Genomic DNA, 27,647 nt, shown 5'->3' on the forward strand with positions numbered 1-27,647 from the left:
AGATGAATTAAGATATGAAAGGTAACCTATGTGGGATAGTGCTTTGAGTTAAGTTTTCCCCATAATGACACCTGAAGGTTGGTGATCCTGACTCGAGATGTTAAAAAGCCAAGTAATATGGCAGGGACAAATTGCTGCCAGAAGCTTTTACATGCAAGTATGCATATTTGATCATGACACTAAACAGTTTTAACTCACCTCTTATTTGGTTTCCGCAGCACACACATAACATTCCCCAGTAAAACCTTTTATGTGGCTTGGAATAAAAACCTGAAAAAGGAACGAGGGTCCAACTGTCCTTAGCAGACAACAGACACTTCTTCTCAGCTCTTTTTTAATGGACATCAGATATTGTATCTTTTTTCAGTCACATTGCATCTAGATATATCAACCTTTGGATGACAGGACTGATAGAATAAGAAAGAAAAGCACCATTTGAAGAAGGTAGGGCATGGAAACACCTGCCTGGTAAAAACCAGTATAGAGCATATTTTTTCCTGAGTAACAAAGGAAAGAAAATCCTCTCCTGCTTAAAGATGAGGACAATGTAACAAGTACTAACTATGTTTATATAAGAAGCCTAGTGCATAAGGGAGCACAAGTGAAAACACACTTCCCTTCTGCCAGGGAAGCTGACAACAAGCTGAGGCAAGGAAAGGTCAGCTCTGACCTACTTAGGTCAGAAATGACAAGAAATTTATGAGAGGTGCAGGTCCAACTGGCTTTCTGACTAATGCAGCAGAAGTTCTCCCTCTTCTGCAATTGGTATAGGGCAGAAAAATGAAGAAAAAGGTACTTAAACTTCCCGATATATATTTGTAATGAGTTAGCATCACTCATGAATTTCAGACCAACAACAGTGAAGTTTACCAAGATTATATGAATTGTTGTTTTTTTTTTCTTTTGTCCCTGTGAGGTCTCAGGGCTCTCTTGGAAAAACAAACAATTATAAGACTGCAGTAAATGCCTTTTTTTCTCAAACACTTCCCTGCTTTCTCTAGCTCTGTGTTTTCTCTAGCTTTTAAATAGAGGTTCAATTCAAGTGTGCTATTGCCTGCATCTGAGAGGATCTAACTCATTCCTACTGCAGAAGTAAAAACAGGTAGAAAAACCTGCATGCATAGGGTAATTCTGTCATTAATAAAAGCAAAGGTAGAATTTAAACTAGATGCTTATTAACTGGCTGAAAGAGAAACAGGATGATGATAATGTTTTTGCCACTTGTTATCTTCTTTTCCAAGAAGTCCATGTTCTGAAAATTCCTGTAACTCTGCTGGATACAAGAGATCAAAGTCTGCTGTGATGTCTCTCACTGAGAGCAATCAAGTGTATTTAAGAGCTCACAAGCTCTGTTATGGATGAACTCTCACATTTCTTTAAAACAGAATGAGAAACCACCCAGGATTTCCAACCAACAAAAGGAGAAAAAGGGAACCCATCCCAAGGGTATTCTGAGGTAGCCAAAACATTTCAAAAAGGGTCATGCTGTGGACACCTGAATGTATAGCTAAAACAGAGCTTGATTTTGCAAAGGGAATTAAAACCCACAGTAAAAGACTATTAGCTAAAGAAATAGGAAGATAAGGAATGGAATAGGGATGTAGTGAGGATCTAGCTTAAATGGAAGTATCTAGGTATAGGTATAATAGAAAGCCAAAATGAATGCTTTGCCTCAGTTTTTTGGGGGGACCCCAAGTGGACATGTAGAATATGGTGCAAACAATGGCTGCTCAACGGTAATAAAGGCACAATCTGCAAAAGAAACACTCAAAACCCAGGAAACCTGTAGTCTCCATGCCAGAATTCTGAAAGAAATGGCACACGGAATACACATTTCAGCAGAAAGAATTTTAAAGAAATTCATCAAAATGATGCATTGTACCAGATAAGAACTAGAATTTCAATATAAATTTTCCACCTCTCATAGAATCAGGGAACACAGGTTCCTCATTCACTGCTTCCACGAACACAGAGTAGCAAAAGCATTCTGAATAGAGTATATGAACATTTTACCCTCTTCCTCCTCTCTGGAAAACTCACAGCAGTTCACTTGTTTATCCTCCAACAAAAACAAAGCATTCCATGAAACTCTGACTTGGTGAATTCTTTTCCACTGTTCTTGGTGTATGTCTATTAGGATGACTTTATTACTGCTTCAGCTATCAGTAGTTATTATTCATTTGAAGTCATTACCACTTTCCACTGTGTTTAATATCCTAATGGGATATTATTAGCTGTTACTTCGATCCAGGTGTCTCATTCTTCAACAAAATAAACTTTCATATAAAGCTCCTTTTTTTAGAAGAAGTTCTAGCATCGGTCTTAACATTGTCCAACATTTAATACGTATTGCCTCAAAAACTGTCAACCTGTTTCCTTTGACTTTTCCATGTATTTCACATGGCAGAATTCTTGTCTTTATTTCTACTGTCTACCCCAATCTAGTTCCGTAACAGCAATATTCTGAATAAAACACTATCCAGACAAAGCCCAAATGCTCCTGTGCAAAATCAAGCTCCCAAAGCCTCTACAATGTAACAAAAATCAGATGCTTCAGGAGTCAAAAAAGGACTGAGGAATGTGGACACTAATAAGCACATGCAGCTATATACCCTGGATCAAATACATGATGATTTCAACTCAACAGCTACTACTGGATGAATTAATCCTTGCAAGTGAAACAATGAAAAGCATCGTAAGGGAAGCATCCTGCAGTTCCAGAGGCATTTCTATTACAGCTCATCAGTGTAGCACACCTTCCACTATTTAGTTGCTCTCAAGTGTTATTCGCATTATACCTGCAGGACTGGAATGAATGTTTTATGTATCTATGGTTAAGCCTGGATGTTGAAAACCATACATGATAATTTGCATTAACAAAACTACTTGGCAGCATTTTACAGTTAGGAACTCTATTTTTAAAAACATTCTCTCTGTGTAATTACATGCTTGAAATGCTTCCTGAGGAACTGATCTGAAGAGTTTCTGCTTTTACTTTGATGTTGAAAAATTGCCCCCTGTGAATCAGTGTCCTTGTTCATTTACACTTCACAATTATATTTTGATCAACAATTTCTTTCCCTGATTCAGTCCTGCAATCCCCTGTAATCAGTATCGCATTGCTCTTTGGCACTGTATCAGTAAGCCCCTATAAGTTGGCCACAGAACACTTATTTCCTCACCTTGGCTGCTGTGGTAACAGCATGCATCTGAATAACCATCAGATTTACTAAAGCTTCTTACAGGCAGGCTGAAATGAAACTGGCATTGTCTGGAATGTATCTGTCCTGGTTTCAGTATCTAATTAGGAATGCAAATACATCCTTACTCAAAAAATGAATGCCAGGGTTTCCTCAGCACTCTATGCTCGCAGTCAGTATCTCTAAGGGATGGTGGAGTAGCTGACTATCATTTCACCAAACCTCAAAAAAAGCCTCTCATGACAGTGTCTGAATAATGGTATTCATTAAATAGAAAGCTGCATATGTCCTTTTTAATGAATTAATTTTTTATTTTTTTTAATCTCCTGAGCTTTTGTCAGGACTCTGCAACTGCTGGGCTGTTGAATACATTCAAATACAGTTGAATACACTTCCAAGCCACATGGATTTCTAAGGCAAACACATACATCGTTTAGGATAATGGAAGGTTCAGTACAGGTGGAGGCAGGCTCTTATCCCATTGTGGTCATAACTTCTTCAATTCAGAGGAGGAGGATTATCTGCTCTTCGCTACCCACAGCTTTAGGTACAGCCCACAAGGTAATTCCTGATACTTTGGTTTTTCTTGCCTTGTCAAATTCCACTTGCAAAGCAGAAGTGGAAGACAGCACTGATAGAAATCTTCGTATTAATACTGTCCATTTAGGTGTTGTGCAATGACTTGCAATTTTGCAGATGCACTATGCACTTCCATAGTACACGTACACACTGCACTTACTATGTGGTATGCATATGTACAGTCTCTTCAGATGAAAGTATTTTCCTCTCATGTTTCAAGAAAGAAGTACAGGGGATATAATATCCTTTTCTTCTTTGAGTGACTGTCCACATACATACACACATCACAGAGGACTGTAAGAATATACACTCAAGAGTTTCCTGCACAGCAGTGTCTGTGTCTACATAGAGACTGACTGAAGCTTTGTTGCACTCCTCAGTGCATTTCCCAAAAATGAAAAACTCCATAAAGGGATAGTCAGTCATGTTCATCTGGGGTTCAAGCCCAAGAAGACTGGACCTATAGAAGACTCAGATCTCACTGAGAAACAGATAGAAACAACTTTGTAATCCTAAAAAAACAAAGAGTCCCCGAGTCACTACGGCAAGGCGAGATGAGCAATGCAGGCATTGAATGAAGTTTAACTGATCTACAAAAGAAATTAGATGTCCTAACCAAAACTCTTAGCCTACATTCACTGAACCAGGAACTGATCGGAAGACCTAGCAGAGGATCATCCTCAATGCAGTTTGTTTTGCCAGATAAATCCAATTCACATAAACTCCTCCTGCTATGGGCAAGAATATTCTAAAAAGTAGAGGAACAGAGCCAGGGAGTACAACACTGTGAAGCAAGGCATCTTGAGCCTGGGACAAGCACAGAGTTCTGCATTAGCAAATAAGGAGAGACAAGAGTCCAGAAAATTTTCACTGACAGAAGACCGTCATGTCAAAACCACTTATCTATCCTAGCGTTGGCTTTCCCTGAGTAGGACTCGTAGAATAGGTTTGATGCTTTCTTCCTTGTGTCTGAGGCACAGAGCTTCACCCTAGAATTACTTCCAGTCCTAGCAGGATTGGAACTGAACCCATCAAGTAACATCTGCATACTGGTAACATCATTCCCAGTCTAACCGCATGAAGTAGTTGAGATCACCTACCAGGATATTTAAAGTGAGAAGGAGGCAAACTTTGAATCTGCTCTTGATACACTTCCAAAGATTGACTGCTCCCTTATAGAGGTGAAGACAACACTCAGAACTCCACTAATGTAACATAATTGCAATAGCAGTGGCAGTCATCACACAAATGTGATTTTCTTGGTAGATACTTGCCTTTCCTGTTAGCTCCTGAAAGTATCTGTTGTAAAACTCTTTTTTCCACAGGTGTACAGGAAAAAAAACTTTTGTAATTACCTGATTAGCAGAGAAGTTACATCCTTTAAAGTGTATGGTTGTGAGAACACATCACCAAAAAGGCCTTTTTGAACAGAAATGGTTCCAGCTTGGACCCCTCTCAAAAGGTACACAGTTTAAAGAAGCAGCAAATGGAGATGGTGGATTCATCTTTGCTGTAGACATGCCTACTGCTGTGGGATCTGTAAATGGTATCTGACCTAGGCAGGATGGCATGAAAAGTAAACATCTGGAAGATGCTGTAAGAGCAGAAGCCCACTCAAAAGTAACAGTGACAGGCACAAACAGAAGGCAAGCAGGCACATGAAGATTCCTTGAATACATGTGGTAGTAGCCAAATATAATTCAAATAGGATTAGGAAACTCCTAAATCTGCTAAGAAACAAAAATATTTTTAAAATGCTGCAGGACTGAAAATTAGCAATACAGTAATAAAACTTTTTCAGGCAGTTGCAATGAAATTAGATGGTACTAGTTGCACCCTGCATCATGTAGCTATGTGCTGAACAAGAGAAACAGGCCAGGCTTTAGTGAGCCCTCCAGATAAAGTATATCATTATCTGATTTTTTGGTGCCTGGCTACATGCACAACCACCAGATAAAAAAACTTACGAACAATCACTTCAAGACAGAATTATTTAAGACTAACCTGCTGGCAACCAATCAAAACCCACTGTAGGTAAGTGAAAGAACAGCAAACCATACAACAGTGTTTCAGGATCTCTCTTCAATATATAAACAATTTCATAACTGACAACTGCAATACGGATGAGACATTTTAAAGTTTTTGCACATTTGAATTCCTACTGAAACTGTTTAACTTATACACTGCAATATGTTAAGACTTACTAATATTTTCCATATTAGAAACATAGAAAACAGTTTGGGTTGGAAGGGACCTTTAAAGGTCATCTAGTCCAACCCCCCAGCAATGAGCAGGGACATCTTCAACTAGGTCAGGTTGCTCAGAGCCCCATCCAACCTGATCTTGAGGTTTCCAGGGATGGGGCATCTACCATCTCTCTGGGCAACCTGTGCCAGTGTTTCACCACCCTCGCTGTAAAAAATTTCTTCCTTCTACCTAGTCTGAATCTACCCTCTTTTAGTTTATAACCATTACCCCTTATTGCAATGGGGCCTGCTAAAAAGTCTGCCCATCTTTCTTATAAGTCCCCTTTAAGTAATGAATGGTCCCAATAAGGTCTCCCTGGAGCCTTCTCTTCTCCAGGCTGAACAACCCCAGCTCTCTCAGCCTGTCTTCATAGGAGAGGTGCTCCAGCCCTCTGATGATCTTTGTGGCCCTCCTCTGGACTCACTCCAACAGGTTCATATCTTACCTGTACTGAGGACTCCAGAGCTGGACACAGTACTCCACATGGAGTCTTACCAGAGCAGAGTAGAGGGGCAGAACCACCTCCCTCAACCCGCTGGCCATGCTAGCTTACAATACATTTTTATATTTTAAAGAAAAGAGGAATCTGTTTCTTACTTTCTTCTCAACTAAAAAGGCAATGCAGAAGACAACCTCGCTTTGAAAAATGTATCTATATTTTTATTAATGTTTCATTTTATTTAAAACCAAAATTGCTGAACACACAGATACTGTAGCTCAGATGTTCTATCATTTGAAATGGGATTTGTGGACTGAAGATATTTAAGGGAAATGCTGCATATGACAAAATTCTGGTTCAAATTTTAAAAATAAGCTGTTCCAAAGCATTTTCTTGAACTTCAGGAAAAACACTAGGATAAGTACATTGATTGTGATTGTGTAAGATTGACAGAAATCAGGCTGTTAAGTCTTCTGGTTCAACAAGGGATTATCAGGATCACCTGGATATACTCTCATTCCTACATTCCACTAAATAAGGTTAAGGTTAAAGAGCTACAAGCAGATTTGGGTTTGTAGCCACAAGTTGATCATTAATGAAGTGAATGAAGATCTTTATCAACCAAACATAAATAAATATTTTTAAAGAATAGAACACATTTTAATGCAACATTCTGATCTGGTACTCAACGCAATTCTAGCCTTCTTGAGTTATAACCATGTGTGTTTCATTGTAATCCAAGTTTCCCAGATCAGCTCAATCTGGATGTAACCTTATGGGCATTGCTTACATAGAGTTCTAAATTCTCCTGAAAATGCCCTGATGTCCTGAACTATTTTAGAAATTAATATTAAATGAACAAATAAAAAACTTACCCGAATAGTCATCACTGAGCATCTGATGTTATGAATTGTATCATACACCTTCTTAGAAATGTCCACAAACTGGTTATCATCAAACAGATGCACTGTATTCTTGGTTAAGCTCTCCAATGCAATATTTACTTGACTAATAAACTCTGGAATCACTATTTAAAAAAGAAAACACAAACAAAATTCAGTGAGCACAAAAAGGATAAAATTTTATTTTTCTTTCTGCCAAATTGCCTCACATTGCTGAAAACTTTATTTAAAAAAATTACAGTAATAACATGATTAGCTTTAAGTGGGAGCAGATTTGTAATTTTTATCACAGTGATAAAAATGCACTTGGTGGGCACGTAAGCTGTGGGTGGTTATACAGTACAACAAAGAAGAAAACTTTAAAAGGGGGGTCAGGAAATCAGTTTTAAAAATTTGCCAGTGATTTCAATAGTAATTTTACTCAAAAAATCAGGATGAATAACCTGGCTTAAAGTTGGAACTACAACTGAGTACTACTATTTCACAATCTGCTTTTAGTCTGAACGGAGACAAAACTACTGCAAGATTGATGCTTATTCTCCAAATTAAAAAGTCCCACAGTTGTAACCTTGACTTACCAAGGCAGTTTACCTTGTTTGATTGAATCAAACAAATTGTATATTTTGAGCCAGTTTGATATTAACTTGTGCTTTACCCAGAGTGTCCTGGAATTTTCTTCTGGTGCTCCATGGCCTTATTTTGCATGGTGAGCTGGTACCACTATATCTCCCTTGATCCTTCATATCAATTCAAAGCAAAGGAAACCCAACAAACAGAATATAGAGTGAAGAGAGAATGCAACTGGAAAATCCATCACACACAGAAGGACCTCAAACAAGTACAGGTCAAACTCATTTGCAAAAACACATTTCCTATCACTGGGAGACTGAAGAGACAGAAGAAATGGAAAGTAAAGGGATAGAACTCAAGTTCTGTAACATTCAATATGAATAACATATACCCTGTGGAACAGAAATTTTTTTCAGGCAACATGTTGGTTTCAAATACAAGTATAATATGCTTTCCATCCCTTCCTACACAAGTATGTGCTGTGTAATTCATGAATTCATATGACATGAAAGCAACAATACCAATACCCTAAGTATGAATAACTTCAGGTAAATTTTGAAGTATATAATGATTTTTTTATGCAGACAAAGCTTCAGCTGAAGTCAACAGGACTTCTGAGTTAGAAAACCTGGCAACATATACTGTAAATATTAGGAAAAATGCCATAATAATGCTTTAACCCCTAACTTTACATGGAGAAACCCACATAACCCTTGGAGACATTTAAATCACTATTAAATTACAGTAACTTCACTGTCTTCAAGCTCAGTCGTTTCTCTCTAGAGTGCAGAACAGTTAGCTTATGTGTCAGTTCTCAGAAATAACAAACATCAGTTAATTCAGTGGTAGTGGGAGGGTTCATTTTCTTCTGTAAAATAGGTCTCCACAAGTGTGAGACAAGTAGATGCCATTTAATTTGAAAAATAGGATATTTAAAATCCTTTATTCCCTCTTCAGATTATCACTTGAATTACCTTGCCTTCTGAAAAGGTCAATGGGAAGAACAGATTTCTTAAATGGTATCGAAAAAAAAAGACATAGCAGATTTTTCATTAGCAACCAAATGGAATAATTAGGGAGAGCGAGCACTTATTTGTTTAATGCTTTTTGATTATTTTTTTTTTAAAGAAACACAAATACACAGTTTCAGAACATGCAATCTTTTTTTTCCTGTTAAACAAAGATCTTGGCCCCTAGACTATCAAAATAGTTGCAAATGTGGCAATTTTGAACAGTCACCTCAAACGTTTACATAAAATTAAACGTTCAGCTCTTCACACCTGGGAGAATATAAGAAGTTACCAGGAATTCAAGATTTCCACTGGTACAGTCAAAACCATCAGGTGTTTTCCAGAGCCTCCTGCATCCTTACTTCTCAGTTCATTGTACTTCATATACTTTCACTTGCAGTATTGTAAAGCATAGACTCCCTGCTTACCAGCAGCATTTTCAGTGGCTGCTCACTACCTACAGGTATTGTCTTCTATAGCACAGGCTATTTCTTCTCTGTTTCTATTCAGGCTCCATCCTGCATGCCATCCTTACTCCATATGCTTATTAATGGCCTTTTTACAGCTCCTTCCAAGGCCAAACTCGTTATCACAGTATATTTGTTTGTCTGGATGAATACATCACTTATGAAAAAAGATTTTACGCAAATAGGTACTCTATAGCTTGTATGCTACTGGTAGAATCAGTGCTAAACCACAGTCTGCACTTGATTACAGAAATATGATCCCAGTGGCTTCCCTCTGATAACATTTTTAAGATGGTTGCTTTTCATCAATGTAATTTTTACACATAGACATTTAAAACACAAGACTAAACTGTAATTCTAAAATATGTACATAACAATCTGCTAACGAAGTATAAAAATGTACTTGCGCTATTATAAGGTTATCAAATAGTTCTTATTATTTGGTCATTTACCCTGTATCTGATTGGATAATTCCCTCAAATCCAAGACTCCTTTCTTGACTGCATATGATTTATTTAATTTTTGAGTTCTCAACTAAATGACTACTTAAGAAGAGGTTTTGGTGGATATATGAGTTCTTATACATGGATCACTGGCATCAAAAATACTTTACTTCATACACCCTCACATGGTTCAGGCATCACTCTCAAGCACTGCATTAAGTGGACTAGAACTATGTTAATAATGTGCATCTTTGCTGTATTCTGCTTTATATTTCTAGGCAGCCTAATTACAGAGAAGCAGATGCAGGTAAAAATTGGTTGGATAAGATTGAGTTTTTCAATCTTTCAAAAGCAAAGAAAAATTAAACAAGTTGTAAGTAAAATAAAAAGTTTCAAGTGCTATACAATTGAGAAGTATTATTAGATTTTTGTGATTTTAATATTAAAACACTACAATTTTCCTTTAAATTTTTGCTATGTTTTTCCTCAATGAAAATTATGAACAAATTTCAACAGGAACATCTGTAACCCTGCCTTTCCTGAGGGAGAAGGCATGGAAAGGAAGAGGATGTTTTGGAAAATACTAATACTGCTCATAATCGTAATGATGAAAGTCCCCAAACTAATTTACATTTTTCATGCCACCAAAATCACGTTCTCCACTCTTCTTGAAATTAAGCTTATTTTAAAATTCATCTTGTCTTCCTAATTCCTATTTTCTTGTAAATAAACAATACTATTTGTCCTTCCTTCTAGGCCATATCTTCTTAGACGTCTAATAATTTTTGCTTTATTTTGTCATCTTCAACCAAAACCAACTAATGAATCCTGTTTGTAGTTTAATAGCTGTCATGACCCAGCTCTTAATTCAGAGGCTACCACATCTATATGCCATAATCATATCAGGTAATACAGAGAAGTAAACTTCACTAATCATATTATTCCAATTAGCAACTCTGTGCCTGTTATTTTCAATAACAAAATCATCAGGACAACAGGTTTTCAACTTTGCAGATGGGCAGTGACAAGAGGTGAAAACATGAGCCACTCTACTGGCACCTTTTAATGAAGTTAAGTGATTAACATCACTTCATCAGCAATCAAGAGAGCTTGATATTGCTAAAATGACCACACGTATGCAACACTCACCTAAAGAATGCCTTAACAAAATGAATTAACAGACATGGACAGACATGACCTCCTAGAACTGATCAAAAAGCAAATAATCCCCCCCCCTCAAAATGTTTATGCTTTTAATTGGGGGGGGGGGGGGGAACCCACCAAAACCCATTTCATTTGTTTGAGAAAGGGGGGAAAAAACCCACCAAGAAGCATTGTCATAAAAAAATGAAAACACACATTACTTATTTCTCACCATTCTAATACTCAAGTACTGAGAATAAGACTATTTGGTACTCTGCCCTCTCTGCAGGACAATCCCCAGGTCCCATCCCTGTGTTGAACAATACAGGCAGGGTATGGTTATCCCTCTCAGTTCCTCTCAACTTAGAATGCCATAGTTTCTCAAGGATGTCAAGGGAGAACAGACATCGTGGATTACTGAATCCATATATGCAAAATTTATCTCAAGAAAAAGAATTTGTGGTAAATAAATTTCCACCTAATAAACTTTCACCTTCAATGTTTATCTATATGGATGAACACTGTGAGCAACTTACTGTATGGTGTAAATAGACTGGAAAAAGGTTCAAGAGTTCCCACTAGAAAGAAGACTTACAAACTACTCTTTCAAAGGCAGCTTTGAGATGGAAATGAAAACATAGTGCCCAGAGGAATGAATGAAGCTGTGGCAGACCTACAGACCCCAGCTACAGGTAGACTCTGCAAGACTGCCACAGCTATCGCTTGAACTTAAGTTCAACAACCATTCCGCAAAGGTGAAGACTCTTTGCTGGGCAGTCAGCCATCCAGAGACATCTTCTGTCCTCAACTAAAAGACCCACAGGACTGTTTGGTAGGAGATATGAAAATATAAGCAGCCTTCCTAAAAAGTTTGTCTTGTCAGTATACAAAAATACAGAATACCCAGAGTGAATAATTAGTTTCAACTAATGAAGCACTCGGAATAAAAATCACATGAAGGCTAGTACCTAAAGTGAACCTCCAATATCAAATTGAGTAGAGACTGCAGGGAAACTTAACAAGAATGGCGTAAGGAAGATTTGTTCTAAGAATGGGAATCTCCACCTTCTACAGGTAGCTGAAGTAATTGCTATGAAAAAGATTATTTTTAAAAAAAAAGTGGAAAAGACTCAGTGAAAAAATGGTTTTCCTCCTGAAGATAATAAAATCAGGGTCAGTGACTATTGATGAATTGGGATTCTAACAGGAGGAAAAAGCCTCATGAGCACTTCCAAAAGCCCATCAGAAGACAGATTCTAAAAAAGTAAGCAAAAGCCAAAAGCATGGTCATGTAAGGCCTAAAAAGATGCTGAATGAACCTAATATGAAACTAGTATGTCTGGGTTTTTTTTTTCAGATCACAGAAGTAAACCAGACTTGCAGGCAGGCGAGTGCAACCTAGACCTATGCCAAGCCACATGTTTCAACCACTATGCCTAATACCTTCTTTCAGCACACTATGTCTATTAATTAGCCTCCAAGCAGGAAAAAACAGGCCCACTAAAATCTTGAAAACCATCCACCATTTAGGCAGTAAGATGGCAAAAACCCAAGAGGCTCAGGTCTTGATAATGACCTCGGTTTGTTGCAAGAAGATCTGAAATCACAGGAAGAGCTACAGGTCTACAAACCAAGAGACACAGCAAGTCCTGAGACCAAAACTGTCTGAGTAATGCTGTAGCTCAAGGTATCAAAAATGCACTGTCTTCTGTCATCTGGAAGATAACTCTTGACAAAGGAAAACTTGAAGGTAATTAATATATTACCATTCCTAACCAGAGGGCTAAGAGTGCATCTGACAACAATCCTTGGAAGAGACTTCTTTCAGAGGAAAAAAAGCTGTCATTTGTTGATACTCAAGGTTAAGAAATTGATCTCAGGGCACCCACAAATCCTGCAAAACAGTCTTCAGAACACCATTGTGTATCTCCCCTTTTCTGTACATCAACCTGAAAGATCTTAGGCTGCCTACGAGACTAGGAGGGCTCCTCGGAGCTAACCCAGGAGTAGTACGTAAATCCAAAGCTCTCAATCCAGAGAGAGAAAATGCCAGCCTCAGGCATAAGCAATCATCAGGAACAGTATTTTTATGAAAAACTTCAGTGCTGCAGAGAAAACAAATCCCAGAATCCTACACTGTTAGTGCTTCCATGACAATTTTAAACCAAAGAAACTTCCATAGTTACTCCAGAATAACATTTAAAGGTAAATTTAGCTGCCAAAGCTCTAAGAGGGAGCTGTAATCATAAGCAACATGAAAGGTACCCAAGGCTTTCACTGCTAGCAAGACCAAACCACCTGAACAAGATGACTGTAGCCTTCTAAAGATGAAGAATAGATAGACAAAGGACTTCTTTATTTAATCATAAAATTAGATGGAGATTGAGTGGCTTGTTACATGAGAAGTCTGTGACCTAGCAGAACTAAAACAGCACTAAAGGCTGGCTGCCTTAACAGCCTTTAGGGCATCAAAAGATGGTGAAGCCATGGCAACAGATTAATATGTCATAGCTAGGGTTTTCCTACGGATGGTAGTAGAGCCGTAGTGTATGAAGCTCAACTCAAAAGTTCTAGTAAGTCTGTTGTTGACATTGAAGTATATGGATAGATTTCCATCTTGTTCTACAAAGGCAGTAGAGTTTACACTTACAGAAGGATCCCAAATACATGTTTTATACCTTACCTTTCCAGATGCACTTGCCCTATCTCTACAAGCAGGTTATGACTGTGTCAGGAGAAAAGGAGGCTGAGGGGAGACTGTATCGCTCTCTACAACTACCTGAAAAGAGGTTGTAGCAAGGTGATGTTGGTCTCTTCTCCCAAGTTGCAAGTGATAGGACAAGAAGAAATGGCTTCAAGTTGTACCAGGGGAAGTTTAGATTGGGTATTAGGAAAAATTTCTTCACTGAAAGGGTTATCAAGCACAGTAACAGGCTGCTCAGGGAACTGGTTGAGTCACCATCTCTGGAGGTATTTAAAAGACGTGTAGACGTGGCATTCAGGGACTTAGTTTAGTGGTGGACTCAGCAGTATTAGGTGTGCATCTGGACTTGATGTTCTTAAGGGTCTTTTCCAACCTAAATGAGTCTATGATTCTATATGTGATCTCTTGTCTCTTACATCAAAAAAGAGGTAAAAATCTGAAGAGACAATAGTGGAAGCAGTCCACAGAAATCTCCAAGTCTTGTACTTCAAATATGAGCTCAAAACTGTTCTAGGCACCAAGAACTCAGGACAATTCATAAAAGTCAGAACCAGTGATCTTGTATCTTATGTTACCAAGGAAATTATGCCTGCCAGATGTAGTTAAACTCAAGGTATGGATACAAAGAATGCTGCTTGAAGTGATTTTCTCTTCTCTTCTGACTGTCAAGGACCTAGAAGGTCCAACCAACTCTGGAACACCTTTTCAGGTGGCAAGGGAAAAAATTACCTCATTTTCAGTAAGTATTCACATTATGTCTATACTAAAGCTGACTGACATTTAAAGAAAAAAAAAAAAAAACACTGTTGAGATTTTTGGTGGGCTTTAAATCCCCTGACCAGTATTACTTTCTGTGTTACTGCACAATTAAATTTGTTATCACTGTGTAACATTTGCTAAATAGTAAATAGTGCCATTTGCTTTCAATAATCATGCATGGAAATTATTTTTTAAATGACTCTGCCACATTCACTTCCAAAAATACAGCATTTATGTACTCTGTCCACTACTGTTTAAATATTAAAGGATATTTAAATGTATACCTATGTTTAATATGTTATGTTTAATTGTACATATAAAAACACCTCTTCAGAGTGGAGGCCATTATTCACACATCAAGGGGCCACAGTGAAACAGTATGAAAGCACAGTGTGTCTAAGTCAAACAACAGTTGTGAAACAGAAATAAAAATACAAAAAAGCTTTTGGGAGAAAAATGGTGCCGACAAAAAACAATAAAAAGAATAACTAATACTAAGAACTGTTCAAAAACACAATCCCACATTTTTATTTAGAACTGTTGCACCATGTCCTTTACTTTGTTATTTACTGTTTAAATTCTCTTCAACTGAATAATTTATATTTCTATCCAAAATGTTCCCTAAACTAAAACAAGCTTTTCCCCAAAGAGCACTGAATTTTACTCAACTGCTGGACCACAGTATTTTTTCAGAGCCCATACAATAAATCCACTGATCATTGACTCTGATCCCATTTAAAAAATATGCTTTCTATATTATAGTTTCTAAACATCACACGTAATGATATGAAATATATTGGGTTTATATTAAATCAGTTATCACAGAGCCAATTACCTAGTATCCTCCTAACACTGAATCATGTTCTTGGCTCATCAACTCCTTTCACAACATAAGTATTTTTATCATTACAAGGAAAACTCAAGGCATTTTGAACAATGAAGGAAGACAACTTCAAAAAATTTGTTATCTCTCTTCATGAAATACCCTGAAAAACTGAACTCAGTTTTGCACTACTCTCTCTTAGAAAGCACCTACTGAACTTTGAGAACCTGATCTAAATTCTACCCACACCATAGGGGGCTCTCGCTTTGACCTCAGTAGGTCTGGGATCACACTGGGATGGATGCTGGCCTTTGATTAGACCCCCTATGTTGCAATATATTAACTCGCACTCTTTCCTAAATACAGGAACTATATTGTCCATCAAATCTGAAATTCCCCTCCTTTTCTCAGAGTAAAAAATTTAACATTTCCATTTCAGAGAAATATACCATTGATGCTTCTAAGTTCTGTAGGCAAAAATTATCTGGACCTGTCGATTAGGAAAAAGAAATCTATCCTTATAACAGACAGCTAATAGATGATAATTTAACAGTCTCCTGACTTCCCTATTTAAAGGAAGAAGCTTATACAATCCTTGTAAAGAAAAGAGTTGCCATGGACACTTAAATCCTGACACCAGGTAAATGCTACTGGCAAGCAGCAAGAGTATAGGCATACCTTCCATCCCTCGGGTTTCATTCCAAAAAAGCAACAATGGTAAAGGAAAAAAAAAAAAAAGACAAAAGTGAAAGAAAAGTAGAAACAAAATAAAAATTAAGGAAAAAAAAAGTAGTAAAGCAGAAAAGCAACAGGTACTCTTCCATCAGGAAAAAATAAATCATTTTTTTTGTCATGTGAGGTAATTCACTATTTCTTCTCTGTATGCCTTTTCATTTCCCTCTATGCTCGCTAGCATAGCTTGAGTTTAATTTTAATTGCGTTCACCTAATTTTGTGTAGCACCAACAAAGCCACATAGTAACTGGAATAAATGCTTGAACTCTACCCTCCTGAGGATGCTTTTCGATACTATATCCTGGAATTGTACACTATGTCAGATTGAACTAGTCTAGAATTTATTCATGGGAATGAAAATTTTGCTTTAAGGATGTCCTTCATCTTTCAGCAAGAAGTTCAGATGAGTCCTCCTGCAGCAGCATAAGCAGAGAGTTGTGGCAAGTGGTATGAATCTCAAGTATTTTAATATCCCCTGTCGGGGGATGCAACGAGCCTACGGAATTCCTGACAGTTCGAGAACAGCGCGACCTTGAGCAGCTTGTAGTGTATCCTTGAGAGTCTGGAAAGATCTGAGAAGACCAGTACAAAAACAAGATAGTGATAAGAAGAACCGTCCTAACGAACTCACCAATCATGAATTGTTAGTTACTAACCAAACCAATCATATACTAACACATACTCAAAAGAACGGTATAAAAAGGTGTGTTAGAACAATAAAGTAGCCATTTTGCATGATCTATTACTTGTCGTGTCCGTCTCTACTGCGACAAATGGTGACCCCGATGCGTCTGAGCGAACAGATCATTTAAAGGCAATAAATCCAGCACTAGCAAGAAGTATACCGGCGGCGACGAGCGCTGCGAAAGAGTATACGGGCAGCGAGACAAGCTGCGGAGACGGAGCCCGGTGAAGCTGAGAGCAGTGGAATCTGCCTGGTCCGGACCTGAGCCTAGACACCTAATAAGGTGAGCCACCGGGGACGAAACTGTTAGAATGGGGCAGCAATTAACAAAAGAAAAGGAGACGATTTTGTCTACCTGGAGAGCCCTATTAAAAAGAAAAGGGGTTAAGACCCCAGAACAAAGCTTGAAAAGGATTTTAATATGGTGTAAGATGCAAGGCTTTCAAGCCACAACAGTTACTGCATTCAGTGTGGGTGTGTGGCAAGCAGTGGGATGGAAAATGTTTGGTGAAATCTCTAAAGGACAGAAAGAGCTGTGTATGTTGGCGATCGTATGGCATCTATTACGCGAGACCCTGAAGGAATGGACAGCAGAATGTGATGCGAAAGATCAGCAAAAGAAAGCTGAGGACTCTGACAATGTTATCAATGAAAAAGTTTCTGCTCAAGTAACAGCTGCAGCCAATGCTGCAATCTCAGCAGTTGCGGGCAGAAAACCCCTCATGGGCAAAATCAGATCATACCCTTATTCACCTCCTCCTCCTCCTATGCCATTAATTACTCTACCGGGCGATGAGGGGCCCTCCTCACCTACTGGTGCGGTGGCAGAAGGGGTGACTCCATCAGCCCCCCCCGAGGAGAATGATGTGGCGATTAACACCGAGCCGGACAGTGTGGGCCGTACTGAAATTGAGGGCCGAAAGGACGGTGAGAGTCAAACTGAGTGTGAGGGCCGAACGGAAAGTGAGAGCCGAAATGAAACTGAGGCAGAAAAATCTCTAACTGACACTATGCGATCTCTGCAGCTCACAGATAAAACCATACCGAAGGAACCCCTGCTGGGGGCTCTCCCTCCATCCACAATAACTGTGGTCCTGAGATCCCCTGATCAGTTCTGGGAGGGAGTTAGAAAATATGCTGCTGACTCTGGCAACTGGGATCTAGTAGAAGGCCTCAGCCCGTGCTCTCTAACACCGGCGTTTCTAAAGCCTCTAGATAAAGCAGCAGAGGCTCCTGTTACATTTCCTGTTTTCAGAGCTGCTCCAGGCACAAACCGGCACGATGAGCACAATCCAATCGGCTGGAGAGTAGTGCAGGATTTGCAGAATAGAGTACAAAAATACAGAATCAATTCTCCTGAGGTGATGCAACTTATTCGTGTAATCAGCACAGATCTGCTGTGTCCATATGACATTACGCATCTAGCACAGGTGCTGTTTCAGCCCGTACAATTGCACATATTTCAATCTACTTGGAGGCAGATGGCACGCACAGCAGCACAGCATAATTTACGACTGCTACAGGGTGACCTGAGATTAGGCCTTGGAGAGGATGCTTTGCTTGGTGAAGGGCAGTATAGTAGCCCTCAGCTGCAGGCTACATGGCCTCCGATGGCTCTCGAACAAGCACAAAATATAGGCCTTATGGCAATGAAGCGAACCATGGACATGGCAGCTCCGAAGCAAAAATATGCCACTATCTGCCAAGGCCCCACAGAACCCTTTTTACAATTTGTAGAAAAAATATCTGCCACCCTGGAAAAACAGGTAGAAGATGAGGTCTTAAGGCAGATTCTATGCAAACAGTTGGCAAGAGATAATGCTGATGAGGACTGTCAAAAGATCATACAGGCTTTACCAGGAGATCCTTCTGTCCCTGACATGGTAGCTGCATGTTCTAAAGCTGGGACACTGGAACACACGGTGACCACCATAGCCAATGCTATGAGAAATTCTGGAAAGTGCTGTGGGTGTGGCAGTGAAGGGCATATCAATGTAACTTCTCCACACAAAACATCACCAGGTCACATTTGTGCGATGGTTTCGACCCCCTACCCACCAGTGACAATCCCTAAAGGTACTCGTATTGCTCAATTTGTTCCTTTTTCGAGTTCTATTTCAAGAGCAGGACAGCAACTGCGATGCGATGGAGGCTTCGGCTCTACGGGACCCCCTCAGTTCTGCTGGTCTCAGACTGTCTCGTCATCCCAACCATGTATGACGTGCACGCTGTCGAATCACGGAAGATCGCCGACTACAGTAAGGCTTGCAGGGCTCCTGGACACCGGAGCCAATGTGACTATTACTGCCGATTGTCTGTGGCTGTCCACCTGGCCCACAGAGGAGGCTGGTATGGGAGTAGTGGGGCTGGGAGGCTCTGCGCGAGCAAAGACGGCAGACACACCAGTTCTGATTACCGATCCTGAGGGCCAACAAGCAGTTATTAAACCATATGTGACGGCAGCTCCCCGCAATTTATGGGGGAGGGATTGCTTGTCGCAGTGGGGGGTGAGAATTACCACGGATTTTTAACGGGGGCCACTGTGCTGCAGGGTGTTAGACAACCCATGCTTGTTTTAACCTGGTTAACAAATAACCCTGTGTGGGTGGATCAGTGGCCCCTACCAATTGAAGAATTAAAGGCCCTGCAAGAATTGGTAGCAGAACAACTAGCTGCCAGACACATTGAACCATCTCACAGCCCATGGAATATTCCAGTGTTTGTGATAAAACAGAAATCAGGTAAATGGTGATTTTTGCATGACCTGCGGTAAGTCAATGCTGTCATGGCCATGATGGGGGCTCTGCAACCAGGCATGCCTTCACCTGCCATGATCCCTCAAGATTGGGAAATCATTGTCATGAACCTTAAGGATTGTTTTTTTACAATTCCATTAGCTTCTCAAGATGAAGAAAAATTTGCATTTTCTGTGCCTTCTATCAATCATGCGGAACAAGCAAAAAGATATCAATGGAGAGTTCTGCCGCAGGGCATGAAAAATTCACCAACCATTTGTTAATGGTTTGTTGCACAAGCTCTGTCACCTGTAAGGGAAAAATTCCCCACTAGTTATTGTTATCACTATATGGATGACATTCTGTTAGCATCAGACAACAAGGAGCAGTTGAATGACATGAAAAATTTGGCCACAAATTCGCTACGACAATATGGGTTGGTTATTGCCCCTGGAAAAGTGCAAGAAATAGCACCCTGGAAATATTTGGGAATGGCAATTACAAACATGCAGGTTGTGCCCCAACCTGTGAAACTTAATCTTGCGGTTAAGACACTCAATGATGTACAGAAATTAATGGGATCCTTGAACTGGATCAGGCCCTATCTTGGACTGACCAGTTCGCAGTTACAACCTCTCTTGGACTTATTAAAACATTCCAATGATCCAACAGAACCCAGAATATTGACTACGGAAGCGTTAAATGTAATTCACATGGTGGAACAATGTATATACTAGAAATTTGTTTCTCGAATTGATCTGTCTCGATTGGTACAATTCTTTGTGCTAATTGCCAAAACTGTGCCATTTGGTGCTTTGGTGCAGTGGAATTCTGAGTGGGATGACCCATTACGTAATTTAGAATGGATGTTTTTGTCATTCCAGCCATGAAATACTGCTCCTGGCTTGTTTGAACTTATTGCTGATGTAATCATAAAAGCCAGAAAACGCTGTGTAGAACTAATAGGACGTGATCCAGCTACGATTGTTTTACCTGTTCAAAATTGGTACTTTGAATGGTGTCTGGCAAACAATTATGAGCTGCAAGCAGCTATGGCGGGTTTTCAAGGACAGATTTCGTATCATCTACCGTCGCGCCCGCTCCTGAAATTTGCTCGAGAAATACCATTTGGTCAGAAAAACTTAAGCCAGCCGGAACCTGTGAAAGGCCCTACTGTCTTCACAGATGGTTCTGGAATACCGGGTAAAGCAGCAGTAGTATGGTATGAAAACAACAACTGGAACGGCAAAGTAGTACATCAAAATGGTTCTCCACAAGTGGTAGAGCTGCGTGCAATGGCTGTTGCTTTTTCTATTTTTTCTACTCCTGTAAATATTGTAACTGACTCAGCGTATGTAGCTAATTTGGTTTCTCGACTAGACAAAGTGGCTTTGACCACGTCAGACAATCAATTATTATTTGATGTGCTTTTAGAACTCTGGAAAAGTATTCACCTACGAATAGAACCTTATTTAATCATGCATATCCGGAGTCATACCACTTCACCAGGTTTTTATACGGAAGGTAATGCTAGAAAAAAAAAAAAACAAAACCAAAAAAACCAAAAATAAAACAAAAAGGGGGAATGGATGGGGAACCACCATAGGCATGCCTAGATAAAGCAGTTTATGTTCTTACCTTTCTCCGTTACTGGGACAATTCTTCCCTACCTCCTCTTTCTCAACACTTCTCTCTTTTCAACACAGAATTTACAAAAGGGTATCAAAGTACATGTTAAAGATTTAGTTACTGGTCAGTGGAATGGACCATGTGAGCTATTAACCTGGGGGCGAGGTTATGCTTGTGTTTCCACAGATGCAGGCCCACAATGGACTCCCGCTCGATTTGTGCGACCGTCATCATCTGGAACATCCCAGAGGGTGCGGCAATATAAATACCACCTCAACCAAAAAACTAAGTGTAGGTCACCTTGGCCAATATAACAGGTCAAGATTCTCTGTGTATTGCAACCGCACCACAAAGCCCATGAACCAATAGACAGGATGGCTATGACTCGTGCAGCGCGCCTGGCCAGCGAGCGCATGTGTCATAGGTTGCAACTGAGGCGGATTTTGGCACCCGCTGGCCACGTGTGTTGAAATCCGTTCCTCTGCAAATGTATAAATACCGGGATTTTCTGAAGAGCATCAGGCTGGTGTACAGCAAGGCCATCGTTGCCTCCGTGGGGACGCCCACGCAAAGCTGGCACCTACCGATTGCTGGGCTGAGTTCGTGGAGCAAGACAGCACAAGAATGTACAGATGGTTCATCTACCTCACAGTCCTCAGATGGACATAGTCATGGAAACCGCCGCAAACCAAAGAAAACATCTGGATGACCCTGGCTGATGTGACCGGACAAGATTGCTTATACCTTAGTACAGTAACACCAAGCAATCCTTTTTTTGCAGGTTTAATAAGGGGTTACACTGAAATCAACAGAGTTTAAGAACTTATTGATGGAGACCCCTGTGCAGCAGGTCATGGACTCAATGGATGGGAATGCCTGGTTTCCACGAATCGGGCATTCACCCTCATTGCCACCCCAGGAATCACAAATTCTGGGGTCCCTGAATACAGACTGGTGTAGTATTATCTGATTTACTGCTAGCCTTTGATAGTGTCAGACATGCTACGCTACAAAATAGAGCTGCAATTGATTTCTTGCTTTTAGCACAAGGACATGGTTGTGATGAGTTTGAAGGGATGTGTTGTATGAATTTACCCGATCACTCAGAATCCATTTTCAGTAGTATTCAACAATTAAAGAAGGGAGTCAGGAAGCTGACAGAAAGCGATGAATTAGATTGGCTGACGAAGATGTTCGAGGGTTGGGGATTGTCTGGATGGTTGATATCTCTGCTCAAGACTGTGGGGGTAGTGATCTTGGTTGTGATAACTATGCTCCTGATGTTACCCTGTCTTTTCAGCCTTCTGCAAAAGGGCCCTGCAGAGGGCAGCCAGGACAATATCTTTAGCACAAATACAAAAAGGGGGAATTGTCGGGGGATGCAACGAGCCTACGGAATTCCTGACAGTTCGAGAACAGCGCGACCTTGAGCAGCTTGTAGTGTATCCTTGAGAGTCTGGAAAGATCTGAGAAGACCAGTACAAAAACAAGATAGTGATAAGAAGAACCGTCCTAACGAACTCACCAATCATGAATTGTTAGTTACTAACCAAACCAATCATATACTAACACATACTCAAAAGAACGGTATAAAAAGGTGTGTTAGAACAATAAAGTAGCCATTTTGCATGATCTATTACTTGTCGTGTCCGTCTCTACTGCGACAATCCCCCATAATCTGATCACCTAGCATGAAAGTCAGTGTGATGGGTACAGATAGTTTGCTTTCAGAGGATTTAAATAGCTTTCCAGTTGCAGGAATTCAGCTGAGTATGTATGCAAAGTAAGGTTGACAAGATTAAAAACACAGCTACCATTTAAATGCAGGGTAATACTAGAGTAAATAAGAAATCTAGTTAATAACTGCACAGTCTTTATTCAGTACTTTATTTCATTTCATTCTTTGAGACCAAAGAATAGTTTGCACTTCTTGTGATTTAAAAATAAGCATTTGCAAATTTCTTCTGGAGTGGTATTAAGAATTTCAGGTAGCAAGAACATTGCATATTCCAGTAACCCAATTTTACTGCTAAATATTATGTCTATTCTTAATGTCATATGAATCCGAAGAGGTATACAAAAACTAATAAATAAATCAAATAAAAACCATCTAAGCTAAGGCAACTGCACTGGCCAAGGCATACATCTGAAAAACAAGGGCTTCTTCTGGCAGAAGCTTGAATTATACCACCCAAGGCATGCTATTTAGAATGGAATGAACTGTTTTATGACTGAGACACCTTCATCAGATGTGTTTAAAATTACATTTAAATAATAATGGAATTATTGCAAAGAAAGATGATTCTGCACTCACTGCAAAAGGTTGAACTGAATAACATAAACAGTTTTCTGAATCTCCAATCGTTTACGAGTCTGTTACAAATCCACATAATACAATGCTAATATGAAGATTAAGCTCTAAATTTGATTTCACTATGGTACAGACACTTCAAGCCTGTATTTTTGTGATACAATGTTAAATTGGTGACATTTAATTATAACATCATATCAGATGACTTGCCCAGACATACATATATCTATGAAACGATTAGAAGAGCACTGTGACTGTGCACTTGATATATCCCTTCTACTTCTTCATATATTGTCATTCATACTTAAAAACCTTTTTTTGGTAACAAGCTTATAGGTTATATGCAGGAAAAGGAATTAATGTTTTTGGAACTTCTAACACATGAAATACTTAGCTCATGTTCCTCTGCCCATCTCCATCCTAGGCCAATACATGAGAGAGATCTCTCAATTGCCCCCTGTGCCCACCCCCCTTAATTAAAGAACTATAAATTATCTTTGTGGGATTTAGTATTTCATGCTGAAGTTTTCGCATACTGAAAGCATAATGCAACAATGAAGTAGCCAAGGCAGAGGCCTGTTGCATGTAAAAAGAAGTTGCATACTAAAACCAAGATGTGATTAGTATTTGCTTCTCTTTAACCCAGACATATGCATACTAAAATAGCGAAACCAGAAACTGCATATAAGCATTTTGCAACACTGTATGCACTTGCAAGGTTATAAGACTACTGGCATAACCAACACGCATTTAGTAACACAGCTAAGAATATATATAAAAACATGTATTATATATTTATATATAAATGTATTTTGTTTGTAATATACATATATGTTTACATATATGTAAGCTATGCTGAATATATGACAGCAGTTTTGTAGTATTACAGCCTTACAGCTAATAAGGGTAAGATTTTTAAGAGTTAGTACTGAATATGAGAAATGATTGATAATGCATGAGACCTAATTATTGGCAACATGTATTATTAACGAATGGCAATCCAGTAAATTGCTGCTTTTACATTTGAAAGGGCCCTAATTTATCCCTCTTTTAAACACACCCATGACAGCAATTCAACTTCCTACCTGGAAAACATGTAGTTATTTTCATTTGCACCAAGACAATTTAGATACATACATAGTCACTTTTACAGAGTAAGACAGCCGACTGGACAGATACGCGTACAGGTAATTGCTTGTGCCTTCGGAATATGTGAGCCTCTGGACTTTGCCCTACTCAAGCTCTCCCTCCACAGTCCTTGGGCAGCCTAGCAAATGCATGTAACACTGCAGCTGGGAACTAAAGCAGTGCCTACAATTAAACATCACAGTTCCAGACTTCAGTGGTGACTTAAAGGGATCTTCTTCCTGTCACTGCTCAAATGTCCAGAAAAAACAGAGAGAGGTGGTTTTGGTTTTGAGGGGACAGATAGATTTCCCTGTATTAGAGGCAGGTCACAGCACCCGTAAGAGCAGAACGATACTTGGAGATCATATAAATAATCTACCATTTTTTTAAAGCATTCTACCTACTGCATTTTGCTGCCATGCTCAAGGACAGACTGACCATGAGATCTCAAATGAGAAAGACATTTCCCCCCAGGGCATACGGGTGAAGAATTTCAGATTTTATTTTTTTTTTTAATTTCCCCATTTCTTAGCAGACAGTGTGGACCATGTGGGCCTGTCTTATCTCATCAGTTCCCTGCTATTGCAGGGCCTTTATGCGCTCTAGTAACAGGATGACCTTCTTTAGTCTAACTGAAGTCACTGGGCTTAATTTAAAGGCATCGGCACTAAATAGAATGTCTTGTGATACACATAGGCTAAGACCAGCAAATCTCCTAAGTCTGTATCTAAAAAGAAAATAAAAAAATTATTACTTTTTGTAAGTGAATTTCATGGAACACAGAGGCTTCAGTTTACTTTCAAGTCCAACTGCGGACTACCATCAGAACTCCACATATATGTCCTCACTTCAAAACCAGTGATCATACAGAAGCATGATGACAAGGTTCAATGAACTGAAGCAGTTGAAGACTTTGGTTTTTAGTTGTCAAGCTAGTTTTGAGGTGGTCCAGTGTACCAGTCCAACTTGCTATCAGGCCAGGTAGCTGACGTGCCAGTACAGGTACAAGGAAGGTGGTAGGAAAAGGAAGATGGGGCAGGTGGACACCACTGCTGTCAATAAAAGCTGCATTTAGAGCTATTCAGAAGGACTGTGAATTGCAGCCCCCATTGCTCTGACTAAAATTTGTTACCGCAGATTTCTAATCAATTTTTTCTTCACTGGCTTTGTTATATCCAAGGCCAAAGCTCTGCGAGGAAGAGCAGGGAGCCAACTAACACATCAGGCAATTCTAAAGGCTGCTGAATAAATACTCCCGAATTGGGATTGTTCAAATGTCCTGAATAGGTCATAGGAAATTCCATACAAACCACTAAGAGGAAAGGAAGGTCTTCCTACAGGGGAGTCTCCTCATTATAAGTAAGGGAGACTATCTGAACAGAGAACAGCTTTTTCATTAATTTAGATGGGGAAGAGAAATCCTGAGAGTTTAATTAAAAAAAAAGAAAAAAAAAAAATCTCTGCGAAACTTGGTTGTTTCTAGTGCATAAGCATTATGCTATATACTACTTAAGCTAGAGAATGGTGTTTAGTTCACAAAACACTAAACCAGTCAGACTTTGAGTATTATTACATAATGTTTCATGTTTCCTACGAAATTTGACGTAATAAGAATATGCTTAACAAAGTATATAAAGGGATATTTGGGGGTAAGATTATTTTAGTCTTTAAAAACACTGACCTTTGGAAAGGTCACTTAGAAGATATTTAAAGTCATTTAAAAGCATTCAAAAATAATTACCTCTTTTGAACTACAATAGAAATCTTATTAAGGTTGATCTGGAGAGGAGTACTGACAAGAAGACAGAACGCACTTCATGCAATAAATTCACCATTGTATTAGAAACTACATATTTGGGAAACAGGCACCCTGGAACATGGAATATATTCTTACCCCATGTGCAATACAACCCCATTTTTGGCTAAGGTTTTATACATTAACATTGCCATGACTAAAGTGTGGATTTCCTCACGTGCTCACTTATGAATGCTGAGACGACCTGCAAACTGACAGTTTGCTTATTCCACATGTTTACTGTTACGTCCCTGAAATTACTGGTTAGCATTACCTTGGCCTATAGCCTGAGCTTGTAACTCTTAGTACACCTCTTCCTTTCCTTGAAGGCAATTCAAGCATCTTCAGAAGATCCCCAAAGCATTCAGGCTTCATTCAATAAAAAAAAAATTCCACAAAACAGTCTGTTGCTGGGTAAGGTGGATTTATTTGTAAACATACTTATTGTAACATACCAGACACATTCCATAAAAGCATTGTGTCTGTAAACACAATGATTTTTTTTTAAAAGGAAAAAAATATTGCAAAATTTTTTTTTTTTTGCCTTTTGTCTGATAGATTACAATTTTGAGTCTTAGAAGACCGGCTTCATTTACCTCCGAGTATGACTGTAACACTTTCTCCACCGTTTTAAACTCCATCTCTGTAACTTTCTATTCAACTGCATAATTGCTGCAGGTACACACATACACACTCTCCTATCTATTGAAGACAAGGAGAAAAAAAAAAAAGATTTGAGAGATATTACAATCTCTTTGTCTTATCGCTTGCAACTGAAAAAAAGAAAAATGAAACCTGTTCTAAATCAGTGGGAAGAGAATTAGCAAGCCACAAGAATGGAGGATAATCTGGAGGGATGTTAAGACCTCTTTAAGTAACCTGTTTCTAGTACTTGATTCTGTTATCAAACCGTTTCAGTACAATAGCAGGCTACTCTCACAGATTTTTCGCTAATTTTATGTCAGGATAGACAAAGCACTCTCTGATTTTTAATACCTAGTATCTGATATCATTTCAAATTAAAAACTGTTATAGTTGGTGGGATGTGGCATGTTACTGTTTTCATTTGGAGGATAAGGAAGACGGTTAATTTAATTTAAGCATGTAGAAGTACTGGGGAAAGCTAGCTACGACAATAAAATCAATGGAGAAACACTAAGTATCTGTCACTAAGTATCTCTAAGTATCTCTTTAGCTATGCTTAGTGAAAAGTCACAGAAAACCAGCTGTATTTTTAAATGCAAAGTTATATTCTCATCTTATAATCTTCCCCAAAACACAGCTTATGCTACACGAACATACTGACTTATCTGAGAAAATGTAGACACATTTTATTAAAATTAA

The 27,647-nt window shown here is 39.1% G+C and overlaps 1 protein-coding gene across 3 annotated transcripts in view; it reads right to left on the bottom strand.

Moving 5' to 3' along the window:
• The window catches only part of CTNNA3 (catenin alpha 3), a 541,251-nt gene that overhangs the window by 99,214 nt on the left and 414,390 nt on the right, over positions 1 to 27,647 (bottom strand). For all 3 annotated transcript variants that reach the window (XM_075025291.1, XM_075025292.1, XM_075025290.1), the window contains one exon: positions 7,341 to 7,492. In XM_075025291.1, the coding sequence (XP_074881392.1) occupies positions 7,341 to 7,492 (152 nt within the window). The remainder of the gene's footprint in view (positions 1 to 7,340; positions 7,493 to 27,647) is intronic.

Source organism: Buteo buteo, chromosome 4 (assembly GCF_964188355.1).
Source record: "Buteo buteo chromosome 4, bButBut1.hap1.1, whole genome shotgun sequence".
Classification (NCBI taxonomy): Eukaryota; Metazoa; Chordata; class Aves; order Accipitriformes; family Accipitridae; genus Buteo; species Buteo buteo.